This window comes from Phascolarctos cinereus, unplaced genomic scaffold (assembly GCF_003287225.1).
Source record: "Phascolarctos cinereus isolate Bilbo 61053 unplaced genomic scaffold, phaCin_HiC Scaffold_5;HRSCAF=322, whole genome shotgun sequence".
In the NCBI taxonomy this organism is placed as follows: domain Eukaryota; kingdom Metazoa; phylum Chordata; class Mammalia; order Diprotodontia; family Phascolarctidae; genus Phascolarctos; species Phascolarctos cinereus.
The window spans coordinates 301,981,964-302,003,603 of NW_027555958.1; the positions used below are offsets into that span (position 1 = coordinate 301,981,964).

The following is a 21,640-nucleotide window of genomic DNA, read 5'->3' on the forward strand; positions in this document are numbered from 1 at the left end:
AGTAGGCTAGATCACAGCATCATGTATTTAAAGCTGGAAGGGTCTTAGAAGACATCCAGTCCAATGCCTAAAACTGAGGCCCAGAGAGGTGAAATGACTTATCTAAGGTTATATAGGTAGTAAGCGACATAAGTAGGATTTGAACTCATGTTCTCTGGCTCCCAATCCAATGTTTCCATTGTACCAAGCTGCAATGATAACAAAGATGATAAAAATACATAGTTATCAGTAAATATTTATCAATTATCTCATTATTACAATTTTAATAACTTCTTAATTAACCAACTAAGCTCAGGGCTCCCAGTTCATGAAACATTATTTATTTAATTAACTAAAGAAATCTACTTTATTTATAGTACTTACTTATATCTCTCTATATTAAATCCCTTAATCTCTAAGGATTAAATATATTAGTTACCAAATATGAAATTTATTAACAGTGAAATCAATAATAAATACATAAGTAATTATTTACAATATTTTAGTTGTGAGAACTATCACATTCAGGATCATCTCCAACCCTCACTGTAACTACTAGATGTTGTTCATTCATTTCAGTCCTGTCTAACTCTTTGTGACCCCATTTGGGGTTTTCTTGGCAAAGATACTGGAGTGGTTTGCCATTTCCTTCTCCAGCTCATTTTGAAGAAATGAAGAAACCGAAGCAAACAGGGTTAAGTGGCTTGTCTAGGGTCACACAGCTATTAAATGTCTGAGGCCATATTTGAACTCAGGAAGATGAGTCTTCCTGACTTCTGGCCTAGCACTCTGTGCACTGTGCCATGGCTTCTTATTTTCAGAAATATAGTTTCACCATGCAGTTCACTCAAGGTACAAAGAAAGTCTCTTCTTAAGAATTTTTTTATACTTTTCATATTATAAAATTTACATCAGTTCCCTCAAGAAAGAAGATTTCTCTATCTTCTTTCTCTCTGTCTCTTTCAGCATGTCTTAATCCATGACAGGAAAACAATCTCTTCATCTTCTTTTAAGTCATTATTCTTTTTTATTTTTTATATTAATTTATTCTTATTTTTCAACATTCACTTCCATAAGCTTTTGAGTTTTAAATTTTCTCCCCCTCCCTCTTTGCCTCCCTTAACAAGATGGTGTGCATTCTGATATAGGCTTTACATAGATATTCCTATTAAACATATTTTCACATTAGTCATGTTGTAAAGAAGAATTAGAACCAATAGGAAGAACCACAAGAAAGAAGAAACAAAACAGTAGAAAAAAGAGCAAATAGTATGCTTCGATCTGCATTCAAACTCTATAGTTCTTTTCCCTGGATATGATAACATTTTTCTCTGAAAATGACAGCATTTTCCATCACGAGACCTTTGGAGGTGTCTTAGATCCTTGCCTTGCTGAGAAGAGCTAAGTCTGTCAAAGTTAGTCATCACACAATGTGGCTGTTACTGTGTACAATGTTCTCCTGATTCTGCTCATTTCACTCAGCATCAGTCCATACAAGTCTTTCTAGGTTTTTCTGAAGTCCATTAAGTCATCTTTCTTAATGATCTCACCAAGATGACAGTCAACACTACCAATTTTTCAACATTCCATTTGAATCTTAAAGCTACAATAACAATAACTATAGCCTTTATAGGAAAAGTTTTATGTTATAGGGATCAGCTTCAAAAGGGGAGAGTAGAAAGAAACAGTGTAGCCTGCTACCCAACAACTATAAGAACAATAATTTCAGATAAACACAAGATTGAGTAGTGATAAGGAATCTAAGGAGAAACCACAGTGGATCATCCTTCCAGTATAAGGTCGCAAAATTGACCCACAGGCCAAAAACTATGGCAAACATTGTGTAATAAGAATGGTCTGTGATCTTAGAGACTGACTCTAGGACCACAACATGGGGATTGGGATCTCAAACTTAGCCCTTAGGGGTAAGAGCTGAAGCTCTGTCCTTCCTCCCCTCCTGAGAGGGAAGATCTTGGACTCACCCCTCAGGTGAAAAAGAAGGCCTCAATACTGTCACTCTGATCTGAGGAGGGGAAATCTGAGAATCAGGACTCAGCTTCCAGATATGCTACAGCTCTGTCATTCTCACTAGTAGCAGGCACCTCAGACAGCCCCTGGAGAAGAACAGGACCTCAATGGTGTGGCTCTGATCCCTGGGAGAAGGAAGGGGGGGATTCTGAGAGCTAGAATTCAACTTCTAGGTATGGAGGCCACACCTCTGTCACCCTAACTGGGAAAGGATACCTAGGACTCTGCTCCAGGGTAAAAAAATAAAAATTCTACAGAAGTACAACAGATCAAACATGGTCATATAAGGCTGTGATAGAACAACCAGAAATGCAAAGAACCTAGACTTAACACAAAGTTCCAATTTGGGAAGTAAGACTGGAAGAATGAGAAGACAAAATACCTAAAGAGCTATTATGATGACAAAGATTTCCAACACACACACACACACACACACACACACACACACACACACACAGGAGAAGAATAATCCAAAACACCTGCCAGGAAACTCTCAAAAATACAGGTTGGCAAGATCAATTGTAATTCCTAGAAGAAATGAAGTAAGAGTTAAAATAGTTAAAATGACAAGTAAAATGAGAACGCTAGAGGAAAGAATTGGAAAAGAAATGAGAGATACAGAGGAGAGAGTTAGATAGACAATAAATAGGTTAGCACAAAAGATAAAAAGATCTTTTTAAAAAAAATTCTGAACTTAAGAAATAAGACAAGCCTTTCCATATCATTGTAGAACAGAAAAAAAGATGATTGCACATGATACTTCAAATATATTATGTACAATATGATATTCCACTTAAATATATAAGAAAGTTATCATGTAACTTTCTTTTTTTCTTTCCTCCCCCCAACCCACCTTAGAAATGACTACTATTAGACACAAATACATACATATATGTAAAATCATTCTAAATATACTTCTGTCAGTCAGTTCTTTCTCTGGAATTTGGCTATGATATTCCTAGGAGTTTTCCTTTGGGGATCTCTTTTAAGAGGTGATTAGCGGATTCTTTCAATTTGTATTTTGCCCTCTGGTTCTAAAATATCAGGGCAGTTTTCCTTAATAATTTGATGTCTTGAAAGATGATGTCTAGGCCCTTTTTTGGATCATGGCTTTCACATAGCCCAATAATTTTTAAATTATCTCTCTTGGATCTATTTTCCAAGTCAGTTGTTTTTCCAATGAGATATTTCACATCGTTTTCTATTTTTTCATTCTTTTGGTTTTGTTTTACAGTGTCTTGATTTCTCATAAAGTCACTAGCTTCCAGTTGCTCCATTCTAATTTTTAAGAAAGTATTTTCTTCAGTAAGCTTTTGGACTTTCTTTTGCATTTGGCCAATTTTGCTTTTTAAGGCTCCTCATTGGCTTTTTGGACCTCTTTTGCCATTTGGGTTAGGCTATTTTTTTAAGGTGTTATCTTCTTCAGTATTTTTTGGGTCTCCTTTAGCAAGCTGTTGACATGCATCACTCTCATTTCTATTTCCAGTTTTTCCTCCACTTCTCTTACTTGCTTCTCAAAATCCTTTTTGAGCTCTTCCATGGCCTGGGACCAATTCATATTTTTCTTGGAGGCTTTGGATGTAGGAGCTTTGACTTTGTTGTCTTCTTCTGGTTGTATGTTTCAATCTTCTTTGTCACCAAAGAAAGATTCTAAGGTCTGGCTTTTTTTTGTGAAGTTTGCTCATGATCCCAGCCAATTACTTGAGTTATAAACTCTTTGTTAAGGTAGGGGTCTGCTTCCAGTGTGGAGAATGTAGTGTCCCAAGTTTTGAGCATTTTATGCAGCTGTTTTCAGAGATATTTCTAGGGACCTTTAAATTTTCAGTTCTTCCAAAGTGGTATGATAAGGGGCGAGGTGTTTACTCCTTTCCTGCCCTATGCTCCGGTCTGTGAGTGACCACAAGCACTCTTTTCTGTCTTGGAACTGTGAGGAGTATTTTCTCTCCACCACCACTACAAGCTCCACTACACCAGCACTCCTCCTTGACCCAGGACCACCACTCAGAACTGTGGCCCAGCTCCAAGCATGGGCAAAGCAAGAGAATTCTGTACCAGCAAAGAGATCCCTGCAACCCCACCTCTAATCAGCCACTCAATTCCCCCTCGGTCTGTGGGTGGGAAACTCTGGAAGCAGTCACCACCCCGGGGCTGCATCAGGGACTGGGGCTGAGACAGAGCTTCTCTTTCACCACAATCACAGACTTTTCCTACTGACCTTCTAAGTTGTCTTTGGCGTTCATGGATTGAGAAGTCTGGAAACTGCCACAGCTGCCCATGATTCAGTCCTCTAAGGCCTGCTCCAGGTTTACTGAGGCCTGTCTTGCCTGTGCCAAACTGCACTCCTCTTCCTGCTCAGCATGATATACCTTTCTAATCAACCATCCAGGCTATCTTGGGCTGTAAATTTGTTTCACTCTGTCTTTTTGTGGGTTCTGATGCTTTAGAATTTGTCTAGAGCCATTTTTTGGGGGCAGTTGGGGTTAAGTGACTTGCCCAGGGTCACACAGCTAGTAAGTGTCAAGTGTTTGATCTGAGGCCAGATTTGAACTCAGTTCCTTCTGACTTCAGGGCCGGTGCTCTATCTAGTGTGCCACCTAGCTGCCCCCTAGAGCCATTTTTTACAGGTATTTGCAGGGGTTTGGGGAAGAGCTCAAGCAAGTCACTGCTTTTACTCTGCCATCTTGGCTCCACCTCTTTCTCTGGATACAGATAATATCTTCCTTCATATGTCCTTGGTAGCTAATTTGGGTATTTATTTATTTATATTTATTTAAGCTTTTATTTGGTATTTTATTTTTCCCCAGTTATGTGTAAAAACAATTTTTAACAATCATTTTTAAAACTTTGAGTTCCAAATTCTCTCCCTCCATCCCCATTTCACCCTCCCCATTGAGAAGGCAAGCAATTCCATATAGATTATACATGTGTAGTGACGCACAACATATTCATAATAGTCATGTTATGGAAGAAAACATAGATAAGAAAAAAAAATGAGAAAAATAAATAAAGTAAAAAGTGTGCTTCAGTTTGTATTTAGACACCATTGGTTCTTTCTCTGGGAATGGATAACATTTATCATCATACGTCCTTCAGAGTTGTCTTGGATCATTGTATTGCTGAGAAGAGCCAAATCATTCATGTCTGATCATATTACAATATTGCTGTTACTTTGTACACAGTACATTTCACTCTGTATCAGCTCATGCAAGTTTTTCCAGGTTTTTCTGAGAGTATCCTGCTCATCATTTCTTATAGTATAATAGTATTATTGTCATAATCACATGCCATAACTTGGTCAGCCATTCCCTCATTGATGGGCATCTCCTCGACTTCTAATTCTTTACCTCCAGAAAAGAGCTGCTATAAATATTTTTGTACATATAGGTCCTTTTCCTTTTTTAAAAATCTCTTTTGGGATACAGACCTAGTAGTAGTATTGCTAGGTCAAATGGTATGCATGGTTTTATAGCCCTTTGGGCATAGTTCCATATTTTGGGTATTTATAATAGTCAAAATGACTTAGTCACTCAAAGTTGTTTTTAAAACAATAGTGCTGTTTCTGTATTCAACATTCTCTTGGTTCTGCTCATTTTGCTCTTTGTTATTTTGTGCAAATCTATCCATATTTTTCTAAGATCATCAAGCTCATCATTTCTTATAGCACAGTAGTATTCCATCACGATCACATACCACAAGTTGTTCAGCATTCCCCAATTGATAGATATCCCTGCAATTTCCAGTTCTTTGCCACCACAAAGAGAGCTGTGATAAATATTTTAGAACATATAAATTCTTTTCCTTTTTCCTTAATCATCTTGGGAAATAGACCTAGTAGTGGTATTATTGATGGGTCAAAGGGTATACACAATTTGGTAACTCTTTGGCCATAATTGCAGATTGCTCTCTAAAATGGCTGGATTAGTTCACAGTTCCACCAATGATGAATTAGTGTCCCAATTTTTTCCACATCCCCTCCAACATTTTGTTGCTTTCCCCTTCGAACATTTTAGTCAATCTGATATGTATAAAATAATACCTCAAGGTTTCTTCTTCTTCTTCTTCTTCTTCTTCTTCTTCTTCTTCTTCTTCTTCTTCTTCTTCTTCTTCTTCTTCTTCTTCTTCTTCTGACACTGGGTCTCCTATCTTGTTTGGCTGGAAGTTGAGTGGCCATTCATAGGCTCAACCCTGTTGCTGATTGGTATGCACTGTTTCTATCCTGGACCATTTCGCCTTATTTAGGCAGCCTACTGGCCTCTCTATTCCCAGGGACTCATCATATTGGTGCCACACTTACTATGGACATCCAATACATTTTAGCCTACTGAAGCTCAGAACATTGAAGTCAAGTGAGCCAGCAGCCCCAGCCTTTCCAGTAGCAGGTATTATGGATATGTACTATCACACCTAACCTTCTTATCCTTAAAAGGGATATAATAATACCAACCTCAGAGAGTTTTTATGAAGATCAAATGAGACCGGAGCCATTACTAGGACTTCTGCACCTGAGGCAAATTCAGTTAAATGGGACATACTTATCTAAAGCATGACTACTCCTGTACATTGTTGAGGCTCAGAGAAGGTATAAATGACTTGCCCAGGGTCACTCAGCTAGTAAGTGTTAGAGGTAAACTAGAGACAGAATTTATAGGAATTGAGGAAGGCTCTTCCTTCTATATAGAAGACTGTGAATCAACTATTGAACTTAGTAGGGAGAAAAAAGAGGGACATGGAGGATCATAGATTATAGCAACAAGATTCTATATAGGGAGAAATGAAATTTAAAGGAGGAGAGGTGGTTGCTGAGTGGTGGTGGTAGATAATGCGTCTGAAAGTGGTAGTACGGAGCAAGGAATATACCAACTCTTCCTCTTGGTGCCTTATATTAGGAGTGTGAGAGAAGTAACAAGAAGCCAGGAAGATAGAAGGGATATAATAGGAAGCAATCTAGGGGAAGGGAGTTTGTTAACAATTGAAGAAATTTTCAGAAGGCACAATGAAAAGAGGAAAGAATAGGATAGGGTGTGGAAAGGGCTACAGAGGAACTGGATAGGAGTGAAGCAGAGGAAAGGGAGTTTTGTCTAGGCACAAGGTGGTTTTGAATGACAAAGATCAGAAGAGCTGGAAATAAGTTATTTCCTAGCAATGGTGTATTGGAGAATAACAATGTAAAATATCTGTGGGAGTAAAGATCCATATGTAACATCTAATGCCTGTGTGATATTCGCTTGAGATATTTACTCATTGAGGGCAGCTAGGTGGTGCAGTAGATAGAGTGCTGGACCTGGAGTCAGAAAGACTCATCTTCATGGGCTGAAATCTAACCTCAGACCCTTACTAGTTGTATGACCCTGGGCAAGTCACTTAACCCTGTTTGCCTCAGTTTCTTTGTCTGTAAAATGAGCTGGAAAAGGAAATAGCAAACCACTTCAGTATCTTTGCCAAGAAAACCCCAAATGGGGTCACGAAGAATTGGATATGTCTGAAAAACAACCAAACAGCAACAACTGACTCATTATGTGCCATTGTATAGGATTAAAAAAATCCCGTCTAGGGGCTTGAATCAGCTCTGAGTGCAATATTTGACTTAGCCACAAGGTGGAGGGCTACTTGAGCTGTTGCAGAGTACTCAGAGCCTGAGTGCTAGCAGCCTAAACAAGCCCTAAACAGGACTTTGCCTGCCCAAGATGTGTTCTTAGTGTGGACATTTTCCCTGGGCCCCCAGGTCCCAATATAGTCTAGGAAAAGAAATATTGGAAATATTAAAATATAAAAGTTTGCTGCAATTACATTTTTTTTTCATTTTCTTTTAGTGGCAATTCACCACCACACATCTTGTCTGACAGCAATCATAGATTTAGATGTTTTAGACTCAGAATTAAGTGCTTATATATTTTATTATATATACAGAATTATATATATATATATGCGCATATATATATACATATATATATATATGCGCATATATATATATATATACATATATATATATATATATATATATGTAGAATAGGTATATATGTGTAATAAAATAAAAAGGAAAAACAGACAATTACACTCCCCCACCAGAGTCAAGATGGTCATTGCAAACCATCTCTTTGTCTTTCATACCCTCCTTATCTCTCTTGGATTTTCTGTGTATGTTGGGAAATTCCTAAGCACTCATACAGGGACCTTCACTTTTCCTTATCAGGCTCATAAATAAAAAAAGGGGAGAAGATGAGACTATCCTGTGATACACCAGTCTGTTCCAGAATGAGGTTCACAGTAGTGGCCTGTCCTCAGCTGATACTGGATAATGCTAGTTTTGATGTGGTGTTTGCTCCTTTTGTCTGCATCGATCCAGGCTGCTCATCTCTCCACATCCACTCCACTCCCACACCATGTACTCAACTCATGACCTGAAGTCTGAATGGGAAAAAGAGACGTCACAAACACAGACAACATCCTTTTTCATACTGTCAGTGACTGGGACTCAGGCCATGTTATTTTTTTGCAAAGGGATCATTGTGACCCTGGAGTGGCTTTTCTTTGTAGAATCTCAGAATTTACTCTCTTGCTCTCTGAAAATCATCTAGTTCTTAATATGCCCTGACCCATTCCTCACTGATTCTCCTGTTGCGCACTGTGTGCACTGGGCCTCCCATATGGCTTAGGTCTTTCTTCCTGAGTGGGAGGGCAACACTTTTGGGAGTAACAACAATGAGAATGCTGGAAAGAAACCCAGGTATTTTCACCCAGCAAACTTTTATATTTTAATATTTTCAACATTTCTTTTCCTAGACTACATTGGGACTTTGGGGCTAAGGGAAAATTAGTCACCTTGTTAAGCTCTGAATGAGATACTATACGGAAATGCAGCCCTTTGCAAACTTTTAAAACTATCATTTGGCTGTTATTATTAGGCTTATTCTGACCCCAATTACTGCTTTTTACTGACTGAAATGTTCTTCTCCCTTTCTTCCCCCTAAAGTAGGAGTACTTAGTGTTTTTTTTTGTATCATGAACCCCTTCAGCACTGTGGTGACATCTATGGACCCCTTCTCAAGATAATGTTTGTAAATGCATAAAATGAAATACTTGTGATTACAAAGAAACCAATTATCTTGAAAGAAGGATGCAGTTTTTTTTTACCATGCATGTTCATGGACCCCCTCAAATCTATCCATGGATACCCTGTTTCAGAACCCCTAACCTCTTAGAAAATCTGGACAGTATACTGGAAAGCGGAGATGTCACCATGCCAACAAAAGTCTGTGTAGTCAAAGCTATGGTTTTTTCAGTAGTAACATATGACTGTGAGAGTTGGAAAGCTGAGAACTGCAGAATCAACACTTTTGAATTGTGGTGCCAGAGAAGACTTTTGAGGGTCCCTTGGACAGCAAGGAGGTCAAATCAGTCAATACTTAAAAAAATTAACTCTGACTATTCATTGGAAGGACAAATCCTAAAGCTGAAGCTTAAGTACTTTGGCCACATAATAAGATGACAGGACTCATTGGGAAAAGCTCCAGTGCTAGGGAGGATTAAAGGCAAAAGGAGAAGAGGATGGCAGAGGATGAGGATAGTGTCATGGAAGCAAATGAGCTTGGACAGACTATGGGAGATAGTGGATGACAGAAGTGGCTGGCATGCAGTGGTCCATGGGGTCATGAAGATTTGGACATGGCTAAACAAATGAACAATAACAGCACTCCTGGCAGTATGGTTCAGTGGAAATGTGCTGGCTTTGGTATACAGAGGACCTGGGTTCAAATTGTGACTCTTCTACTTACTGTGTGACTTTGAGCTAGCCTATTAACCTCCCCAGATCTCAGTCTCCTCCTTGGAAAAATGAAGGAGGAGCTGGGCTAGATGATTTCCAAGGTCCCTTCCAGCTCTAAAGCTGCGATTTGGTATGATCTTCTAAGGCATAATTCATAGGCTCACTTGGTTCCAGAGCTGGAAGGGACGTTAGAGATCACCTAGTCACCTTACCTCCTCATTTTAGAGATGAAGAAGTGAAGATGAAGATGACTTGCCCAAGGTCACACAAGAGGTAAGTACCAGAAGCACGTTGCTTTCTCGCTGAGGCTTTTTTCTGACTGCTTTGTCCTTTGTGGATCTCTCACTTCTCCTTGCAGTTATTATGCCTATAGTCAGTGAATCACTGTGTAACACTTAAATGCTTTGCAAGTATTTCATCACTGTTATTTTTCTTTCCTAAACAAGATTAAGATCCCTAGGAGCATGTATTGTGTCCTAGTGCTTTGGCTTTCTCTTCAATACTGGGAACACAGCAGTAGCTAGATGGCCTAGTGTAGTGGTTCTCAAATTTTTTGGTTTCAGGACCATGTTACACTCTTAAAAATTATTTAGAATAGACCTCAAATATCTTTTGTTTGTATGGCTTATGGGGCAGGTAGGTAGTGTGGTAGATAGAGTATCAGGCCTGGAGTCAGGAAGTCTCGTCTTCCCAAGTTCAAATCTGGCCTCAGACAATTACTATCTGTGTGACCTTGGGCAAGTCACTTAATCCCATTCACCTCAGTTTCCTCATCTGTCAAATGAGCTGGAAACCACTTTAGTATCTTTGCCAAGAAAACTCCAATTGGGGTCACAAAAAGTCGAGTATGACTGAACGATAACATATGACACATACCTATCAATATTTATCATATTAGAAATTGAAAGAAAAAATGTAAAATATTTATTTGCTCATCAGTTTAAGATAACTAATAATATTATAATACATGCAATAATAATTACATATTGACAGAAACAATTATGAAAATTAATTTTGTTGTTTAGTTGTTTTCAATCATGTCTGATTCTTTATGACCCCATATAGGGTTTTCTTGGTAAAGATACTGGAGTAGTTTGCCATTTCTTTCTTCAGCTCATTTGACAGATGAGGAAACTGAGGCAAACAGGGTTAAGTGACTTGCCCAGAGTCCCACAGCTAGTAAGTATCTGAGGCCGGATTTGAACTCTGGTCTTCCTCACTCCAAGCCTGGTATTCTATTTAGTGCACTTACCTGTCCTATGAAAATTAACTGTATTTTCTCAAACGAGAAAAATTAGAAGAATGGCATCATTTTACATATTTTTTGAAAATCTCTTAAATATCTCATTTAGTAAAAGTTAGCTGGGTTCTCCTATCTGCCTCTGCCTTCAATCTGATGTGATATGTTTTTGTGATCAAAGCATGTGAAAGAAATCCTTATTTGCACAGAAATGTCATTGGAAGAGATAGGAGTATTTTAAAAGCTTTTTCAGATAATTGTGGGCATTCTTCTTTGGTGGCTACTCTAAAACTTGACAAATGGTAGTTTCTTAAAGGACAGTTGCAATGTGGAATCTGAAATGTTATCAATGATTGAATGAAAGTGAGAAAGACAAATAATGTCTTAGTACTATTGTGAAAATAGTTTTGACTTTGTGGAACCCCTGAAAGGGTTTTGGGGCCCCCCAAAATCCATGTACCACACTTTGAGAACTGCTGTGGACAAAGCATTAGATTTTTGGTAAAATGTAAACCCTTGGAGGATAGAAACTCTTAAAAAATTTTTGTCTTTGTATCTTCTGCACCCAGGATAGTGCCTTACACTTAATATGATCATAAGACAATTGAACCACAGATTTAGAGCTGGAAGACACCTTAGAGACCTTCTCACACAACCTTAGTTTACTGGTGAAGAAACTGAGGCTCCTTAATATTAAGTGACTTAACCAAGTCACCCAGATAATCGGTGAGAGAGTCAGGAATCAAACTTGGGTCCTTTGATGCCAAATCCAGAGCCCTGTGTGTTCAACAAATGCTTGTTTTAATCTTGAAAGATTTAAGAACTCCTAATAATGCAATGATTGGCCAGTGTTCCCAAGGACTGATGATGAAGCATACTGCTTACCTCCTGACAGAGAGGTGATAAGCTAAATATGCAGGATGATATACATTTTTTTCTTTATGTGGCCAGTGTAGGAATTTGTTTTGCTTGACTATGCGTATTTGTTACAAGAATTTTGTTTTTTTTCTTCTATGGGAGATGGGGGTTAAATGTCTGTTAATTGAAAGCAAATTAATAAAAAAGACAAAAAACATGCCCAAATTGAATTGAATTGAAAATGAGTGATCAAAATTTCTGTCTCTTTTTGGTAGACCTTTTAGGATGGGTCCTTAGCATATTGGCAGTGAAAGCCTTTTAAGCCCTTAATTTATGTGAAAAATTAAAAAAAAAACCTACTGACATTGAAGAGGAGGATACATCCAGATTTTTCATAATCAAAAAAAAGTTTTTTGGGAGCATTTTTTTGGGACAAATTCATATGCAACAGTAAGTTTGAGTGTTTGAAATACCACAAAATACTAAAACCCAATCTGTTTGATTTGCAACAGGAGGAAAGTTTATTGACTGACAGCATGGCTGAGAAGTGAAACACATTTTGCAAGTTTGCATTTGGCAAGAGAAAGCCAAAAGGAAGCAGAAAGGGCCTGAAAGAGCTGATTTCTCTTAGGCTGCTCAGACTGTTTTGTTCTCCAGGAGGACAAGTCATTTCATTCTCTGCGACAAAGGCCATCTGAGCATCTGCTTATTTGATTTTCATTCCAGAAATATAATTAGCTTGAGATGACACCCCTTGGCTATTAGTGGAGTCTTCTTTCATCATCCTGGTCACTCTGATTTTGTTTGATTCTAAAAAAAAGAAGCAAGAACTGGAATAGATGAAGGTTAAAAGACATATGTTTCCTAATTATGTTTTAAATAGGCTTTGGTTAGAATAGATGAATGTTTTACTCATGATTGATTCACAGAAAGGAAACTGGGGGAAAAAGACACTTTACCTCCCTTCCACTGGTCTGTGCCTGAGTCAACAGATGGTAGACCTCTTGATCCTTCTCCCTTGCCTCTAGAACTACTGGAAAAGAACCAATTAGAGAATGTATTATCACCAGTTATTTAATTAAATAACAGCAAGAATTCAGTGCCTATTTTAGGGAGGGCAATCTCAGGAATCCCTGTCCTTGAAGAGCTTACATTTTTATGGGGGAGAGATATCATTTCCAGTGATGAGTATGTGCAAGATAATTCGAGTTGAGAGAAAACACTGAAAAAGTAATGGTGATCTGAAAAGATTTCATATAGAAGGTGGCACCTGCATTGAATCTTGAAGATGAGGATTATAAGAGGTGGAGGTGAGAGGGGGTGTATTCCAGGCATGTGGTTGTAGCTTGTTTTCTGCTTGTCAAAGAAATGGGATGAAGCTGATATGATTTCCTTTCAAACATAGTGCTTAGCACATAGTAGATGCTTAAAAATGCTTGTTGATTGATTAGTTTTTTAAATTAGACTGAGTGTATTCCTTCCAGGGGATGCTTTATTTCAACCTGCTAGATATTTAATTTAAGGGGGCAGAAAAATCATGAAATTGGGTGATGGTTATATCGAACTTCACTCGTAACTCACCTCCCTTCTCCATCAAGCAGACTGCGGTAAGTCTCAATCTCCATCTCCAGGCGGGTCTTGATGTTCAACAGCTGTTCATATTCTGCGTTCTGACAATCCACCTCTCCTCTGATCTGGCAAATTTGTTCCTCCAGGCTGCTGATCTGAAGTTGCATTTGGGAGAGCCGGGCCACATAGCTTGCTTCGGTGTCAGCGAGGGTGCCTTCCAGGGTGTCTTGCTACAAATAGGTGCAAGTACACACACAAAATATTAAAATGAAATCATTTAAAATATAGGAAAAATATTAATAATTAAAAATAAGTTAATTAATCAATTAAAAAATTGAACATATATATGCCTCAGTGGTGAAAAGTGTCTTCTTGGTCCCTCAATACACTGAAGGTAAAGTATCCAATATAAGGCAAGCTATCTATAAGGATCTATGATTTCAATAGAGATTTAGAACTGAAAAAGAACCTTAGAGACTTTTCCCAGTTTCTGGGGAAACTGAGGCCCAGCAAGATCAAGTGATTTGGCCAATGCCAGATAGGTATTAAAGGACAGCTCTAGGTTTCTAACACAGGTCTGCTGATTCCAAAACTGGTGTTATTTTAGGCAGTACTTAAACCCAGTTCTTCTAGATTCCAAGTCTAGAACTCTGACCACTAAATCATATTGCCTTTATAATGTGCTATGGAAGCCAGGTGATATAAGCTTTGGCCCTCAAGTACCCTCCTCTCCATCTCCTAGCACTGGTGTGAATTTTGCTCACATTTAAGGCAAACCTCACATGTCTGGTATGGAAAGCATTATGTAAACCTTAAAACTGTATGTGTATATATGTATACATATGTACACATATATGTTTTTTTAACTAGACCTGTGATTTTATTGGCAAAGGTAACTCTCAGTAAAGAAGCTCCCTTTACTAACACTGATCAATACCTACTCATACAATGGGAATAACAAGAGAAGCCCTTTGGCTGCTGGATTGGGGACTGTGGTGGCCACCTCATAGAGCATGTCTGTGGATGGACTTTTACTCTGGATCCTTTATAAGTATATGTGCAGCCAGAGGCTGCTGGTTCATTCCTATGGTCTTTTTCACAAGTGTCTGTGTCAAAGATGATAAACAACTTAGCAGTAGGATTAAAAGAAGAGACAGCTTCCACTGTCATTTTAACTTCCTGTCTTTCAAATGTATGGCTGAAGACTCTGATAGCTTTCCTTTGGAATTCCAGTGGAGAGGGTGGGTTTCATTCTCTCTCCCTTTCCAGAATCATCTACAATGTCTACATGCATATGGTAACAAGAAAATATCTTGGTACTTAGGCAGCCTAGGGGAGCCTAAGATTGAATCTCAATTTCCTAGCTCCATCTTCTGCTTCCTGAGGATAGGTGACTGAATAGCAGTCCTGGGATGGATATTTCTAGCCTGGGTGGATACCTAATGACCTTGAGAGGTCCACAGTCATTGAGAAGTTTGGGTCTTGGTGGCCAGAGGTAGGTGCTTTCTGCAACCGCACCTTTCTAAAGAGGCGAAGATGACCACTATTGGGAGGATGAGCCTGTCTGTCTCTGTCTGTTTCTCTTTCTTTCTCTTCCAACCTCCCACTCTCTGTCTTTCTCTGCTTCTCTTTCTCTCTCTGAGTTTCTCTCTCTCTCTGTCTCTCTCTGTCGCTCTGTCTCTTCTCCCTTCGCCTTCTCTGTCTTTGTATCTCTCTATTTCTCTGTGTCTCTGTTTCTCTCCCTCCATGGTCTCTCTGTCTTTCTGTCCCTCAGGCTCTGTCTCCCCCTCTGTCTCTTTCTGTCTCTGTTTCTGTCTCTCCTCTCTCTTCCTTCTCTTTCTTTCTCTATCTCTATCTTTCTGTTTGTCTCTGCCTTTCTGTCTCTTAGTCTCTCTCACACCTTGGATTTTCCTGTGGCATTAGCTATCTAGCTATAGATTACTCTTGGTTTTTGCCCTCTTACCTGAAGACTAACAGAAATATATGCAAATCAATTTCAAGAAATTTAAAATCAGGCCTGGCATTCACCTACCATGGTCATTAGGGACTGAAGCTCAATCTCCAGGCCCTGAAGAGTCCTCTTCAGCTCCAGCATCTCACTCTTGGCTGAATCAGCTGCTCCTGCATCAGTGGAGATCTGTGCTTGCAAGGTTGCACTCTACAGGCACATGGGAGGCAAGAGAGAATGGAATAAAGAATGTGTGAATTGCTCATCTCCAGGCATTGCTCTCTGATTGCTTAGTTGCTGCTGACTTACCTGCTTGTGGAACTGCTCTTCTGCCTCCCTCCCTACGGTTTTGCTCAGCCAGCTCCTCATACTGGGTCCTCATGTTGTTCAGCAGTTTTGTCAGATCTGTTCCTGGAGCAGCATTCATCTCCACATTGACATCCCCATGATTCATTCCCTGTGTACTCTTCATTTCCTAGCAAGGAAAAAAGCAAAGGCCACTGTAATAGTGATGTTGGGTTAGAGAAGAAGTCTGTGTCAGCTACCAGACATATTAGGGAGGAGAGAGAGTGACATGGAGGCCCATAGATGATAGCAAGGAGGATCTGGACAGACTGGAGTAAAGTTTGAAGGAAGGCAAAGCAGGGTGGTGGCTGAGGGAAGGCTATGGTTAAGTTTACTCTGGTGGTGATGGGCAGAAGTTGGCAACAAAAGCACACCTAGCAGCAGGCTATCTTCATTGCCAATGTCCCCAGATGATCCCAGGGGTCCCATGTGGTTTGACTTCCCTAGGCCAGGAGGCTCATGGTGGGAGTGAGGGAAGCAGTCTGTTTAGACTAGTGGGAAGGTGCCCTTGGCAGAATGAGATCTTTGGCTGCAGTGACCTGATGACTGAGGAAGGGAGAAACTGTGGGGTTGGGCGATGGACAAAGCCCCCTAGGATTCCAGTGGCTGTCTCATGTTATTTCCAACTTTCTCCCTACCTCTTCATGATTCTTCTTGAGATAAACCAGCTCCTCATTCAAGCTTTCATATTGCATTTTCAGGTCTGATGTGGTCATGTTCAATTCATCAAGTACTTTGTGAAGGCCATTTATGTCTGCTTCCACAGACTGCCGTAGACAAAGCTCATTCTCATACCTTAAAAAATGGGCAGAATGTGATTTTTCAATTAGTTGAATTATTTTGAATGCTTTCAATTTCATCTACAAAGTATTCATAGGATTATAGCTCTAGAGCTGGAAGGGACCTCAAGGGAAATCTAATCCAACCCTCTAATTTTTCAGATGGGGAAAGTAAGGCCAAGGGAAGTTAAATGGTTTGTCCAAGGTCACATAGTTAGTTAACAGCTTCAGAAGGAGGATTTAAATATGGTTCTTCTGACTCTTTCCATGCTACCTTATCAACCTCATAGTTTACTGAGCTATTCCAGACGAGTATAAAACTCATCACTTTCTTATTTCCCATCTTTTGCACTGATGTATCATCATCATCAGATGCCAAGTGATTAAGCCACAAGATTATATATAAGGTTTAAAAAGACTATATGATTTTAGAATTTCTTTAACAGAATATACATTTCAATTCTTTAGCAATTTCTTCTGATATAGGATTGCCTATGTTTATGTGACCAATTAATTAGATGCTATTGGTTTTTTTAGAGTTAGAAAACACATTTAAAGTCATCTAGACTTCTCCCTCTTACTTTGAAGATAAGGAAACTGATGCCAAGCCTATGTTCTTTTTGCTACATCACTCTTTCCCTGACTTTTCTTCACTAGAATTCTCTAGTCCTTGGGGTATGAAAAATAATGAAGATTTTATTAGTTTTTTAAGCTGCTATTAGAAATAATAGTTGAAAATAAACTCACTTCATTCTAAAGTCTTCAGCAGCCAACCTAGCATTGTCAATAGGTGTGATGATCTTGGCATTGTCAACGGTGGCCGCAATGATCTAGAAAATTTTCAAAAATGGTGCAAAAATAAAGCTATGTATTTCTGAATACCACATAGATTTCTGGTGTTAGTTTATTAAGGTAGCCTTAGGTAAGAAATACTTTCCAGAAATGTAAAAAAAACTTTTCTAAATCAATATCTGTAATTTTGATATTTTAGATAGTGAAACTGAAATTTACATAGTACGTCAAATGATGCAAAGCAATGAACACATATCATCTCTTTTGAGCCTTATGACAACCTTATGAAACAGGTCCTACAGGGATCTTTATCATATTATCCCCATTTTGAAGGTGAGAAATCTGAGGTTCAGAGATTACATGATTTGCCCAAGGTCACATAATCACTAAGTGTTAGAGGCAAAAGATTATGTGTCTCCTGATTCCAGGTTCAGGAAGATGAATGTAGGAATATAGTACAAATAACAATTTTCACATGTATAACATTTTCATGTAACATTATATATTATTATATATCATTAATTTCATTATTGTGCTACAATATGTAACTAATATATAACAATTTTAACATGTATAACATATTTTCATATAACATTATATATTATGATATATTATGATATATCATTAATGTCATTAAGTTGCATTATATATAACTAATATATAATAATTTTCACCTGATGAAAGTTTGAACATTTTAATTTTGTAGGAAACTTTTTTTGGGGTCCAGATCTATGTTATTACTGCTGTGGGGGAACTGCTTCTACAGAAATTTTCTCTACCTAAGCAAGTTAGTGACCCATCTTTAACAAGGTTTAAGATCGTTGCATGGGATCCTGAAGGGTTAAGCAAAGCAACCAGTATCACATAGCCAGATGGAGCACTGGGCCTGGAGTTAAGAAAACCTGAATTCAAATGTTACCTCAGACACTTACCAGCTATGTGACTCTAGGTGAGTAACTTAACCTCTATTTGCCTTAGTTTTCTCAACTGTAAAATGGGGATAATAATAGCATCTATCTCTCAGGGTTATTATGAGAATAAACTAAGATATTTACAAAGGGCTTGAAACCTTAGAGTCCTATAAAAATGCTCATTCTTATTATTTGTTAGAGACAGGACTTGAAATCAGATCTTACTGACTTCAAAGCTGGTCTTCTATGTTTTATGTCATGTTGCTCCTTGTATTATTATTTAGCAAGCATTAATTAATATATTACTTTTATAATTTTTATGACATAGAAAAAAAGGAAAAGATATTGAGATTATATCACTTTACCTGGTTTCTTAGATCTTCGATTATGAGGTAATACTTGTCATAGTCTTTCTTAGATTCAGCATCTTTAGCCTCAGATTTATCATACCATTCCTTGATTTTGGTCTCCAGATCAGTGTTGGCCTCTTCCAGAGCATGGACCTTGTCCAGGTAGCTAGCCAGGCGGTCATTGAGGCTCTGCATGGTTTGCTTCTCACTTCCAGAGAAAAGGCCCCCATCACTGGCACCCAAACTACCAGTTCCACTGCTGCTCACGGCACCAGCACAATAACTATAAAAGCCTCCACCAAAGCTAGTACTGGAGGCTGAGCCACTTCCATGGCCTCCCATTCGGGAGCTGCTACTGTACCCACCTCCAAAGCCCCGTCCTAACCCACTGCCAAAACCTCCACTCAGTCCACAGCTGCTGGAGCCTCTGAAGCCCCGAGCAGAGCCACTCCCCAGGTAACATCTGCTGCTACTGCTGAAGCTGCTGCCACTGCTGCATACTTTGCCACAACCACTACCTCCAGCCTGGGAAGAAGCTTTCAAGAGGCAAGACATAATGCACTCTAGTCAACCTTGCCCCAGTAGTGAGGAATGGAAGTGAAGACTGCCCTGATCAGGCCATCCTTATATACAGAGATTTAGGGTGTTTCTTTGCTTCTTTCAATTCCATCCCTGTCCTTTTACCTCTTAATACCCAGAGGATGAACTTCTCATAATGAACCTCACCCTGCTGGGTCAATTGATATTGAAAAAAATTAGCAAGGGTGGGGGAAAATGAGCATCGTTATCACATTTCAGGTTGAAAGCATTCCCTAATCTGTTATTTTTCCACATTTCCCCCTTTACTTCTGTTTATCTGAACTGCGTTGTCATACATTTTCTAGTTTTAGGAACTATTCAGGTGGGCTTTAGAGCCCTTAAGCCTCCCATTTCTCCTGTGCCATTCAGGCAAAACAATTATACACAGTGTCAGAATTAGTCAGAATCCAATTTACTGCACTTAGTAGTGATTCCTCAGGCAGATTCTCTTTTTTTAATCCAGTGATAATTAGGAGTAGCATCATATGCCTACTGTCTTTTCATTTGGGGGGACAAATAGAGCATTGCAGCTATCCTTGAAAAAGGAACTGTAAGCCTGACTTTGCAAATCTACAGACTAGCTTTAAAACCAAGGATTGTTAGGTCACGTGAGGTCATTTATGGAAGATGTTCTATGCCAGTCGATGGTCTTAATCGTTCTACTGAGATGTAGAGAGTGGGTTGAGAGAAATGGATCCTTTCAGAACCTTGATCTCTGTATCTTGCTTCTTTGATCGTTTTTACTCATCTCCCAAAGAGTTTTTAAAGAACATTTCATCTACTTTGGTTCACCTACAAGCATTTTTTCTTCTTCTTCCCATTGTCTCCTTTTTATGGAATTGCAATTGCCAGTTTTTATTCAAAGGGGTTCTTGCCCTGCTTTTACACCTTTGTCTTGTCATTTCAACATTATTCAATAGCAACAATGAGTTTTTGTGAACACTTAAGAAGGGTCTGCTATGTGTACAATGTTATAGTAAACTAGGGGAAGATGGAAAATAATCAAGACAATCCCTTCTCTCAAAAGAACTGCTAAGCAAGAGTGTGTGTGTGTGTGTGTGTGTGTGTGTGTGTGAGCAACACATCAATATTAGAAGAAAAAACATATTGAGTGCCTAATAGATGTGAAAAAAGTATTATGCATAGTCTGAATAAGGAGAGCTAATTTCTAATTTTGATGATAAATTGGTTATTGCTAACTAAATACCTGGGTTTTTAGATTAATTTTGAAAATAATGCTATTCTGGAAAGAGTGCCAGACTTGCAATCAGAGTACCTGGGTTCAAATCTCAGCCCTGTCACTTTCTACCTGTGTGACTTTGGGCCAGTCACTTCAACTCTCTGGGACTTATTTTCCTCATCTGTTTAATGAAGGAATTGCACTGTATCATCTTGAAGGTTATTTTCAGATCTATACATAGTATAGGTATTTTATTTTTTTTGAGGCAATTGGTGGAATCTTTTGATTTGTACTTTGTTTTCTTTATTCAAAAGTTCTGGACAGTTTTTTGGAGGACTATCTTTTCTGTATTCTGGTGTTCAAGTTTTTTGATTTGTAGTGTCCTTCTCAGAAACCCATGATATTTGTTGTCTCTGAATATCCTCTCTTCAAGGGCTGTGACTTTGGCTTGTATGGCTATTAATGTCATTTAAAGTTTTTTTTTTCCTCTTTTGCCAGATTTTCCTTCAATTCCATATTTTTATGTTCCAAGTCTGTTGTTCTCTTTCACTTTTTTTGTGATAAACTCACTACTATGGAATCAATTTTGTCTAACTATTTTTCTTTTGAAAACTATGTATTCTGATCTTTGTTCTATTCCAATAACTTATATAGATTTATTGTCTTTTGAACCATTCAGAATTTCTTGTTGTTTTTCCATACCCTCTTAGGAGTCCATAGGAGTCTGTTTCATCAGGCACTGGTTCACTTTCCTTTGTCTGTAAAGTTTTAAAAAAATTTTTAATTTTATTTATTTATTTGTTTGCTTGTTTATTTATTTATTTTTGTCTTGTAAAGTTTAAGAGAGCTTTATATTCTTTTTGAGGATTTAGTGCTCATCCTTCCAGTTATAGGATCATCTTTGTCAATTTATCTGTTTGTGCTTTAGGTTTTAAATTGGATTTTCTTGTTTTTGAAATCTTTCATGTTTTAACCTCTTTTGCTCTCTATCACTTAGTTTGTGACTCCTCTCCCTTTGAGCAGGGGACACTGGACTGCAAGTTGTCTTAGCTGCCTTCTACATTGGGGGAATTTATGTTTTACCAGCATTGGTGTCTGCCCTAACTAGCTTCTGGAAGGATAGAACTGGCCACATCTGGACTTCACTCCCTTTTCCTTCAGACTAGGTATAGCCATGTATATTGGCCCCTGGGTGTCCTAGTTTCTTCCTTGGCTCCTATTGCTTTCCTTTCCTGGCTGGGTTGAATAAATGTTTGCCATTTTTTAAAAGTCTTGGTGGAGGTCAGAGAGGGTGTTCTGAATCCAGTCCCTGTAGATGTA

The 21,640-nt window shown here is 38.6% G+C and overlaps 1 protein-coding gene across 1 annotated transcript; it reads right to left on the reverse strand.

Moving 5' to 3' along the window:
* Positions 1-12,628: 12,628 nt before the first annotated feature.
* On the reverse strand, positions 12,629-19,116 carry LOC110215791 (keratin, type I cytoskeletal 24-like). Its single transcript, XM_078155755.1, is given in 8 exon segments — positions 12,629-12,677; positions 13,449-13,666; positions 15,469-15,594; positions 15,694-15,723; positions 15,725-15,859; positions 16,368-16,524; positions 17,256-17,338; positions 18,577-19,116. Coding segments are annotated over 8 exon segments (1,338 nt in total).
* Positions 19,117-21,640: the final 2,524 nt, after the last annotated feature.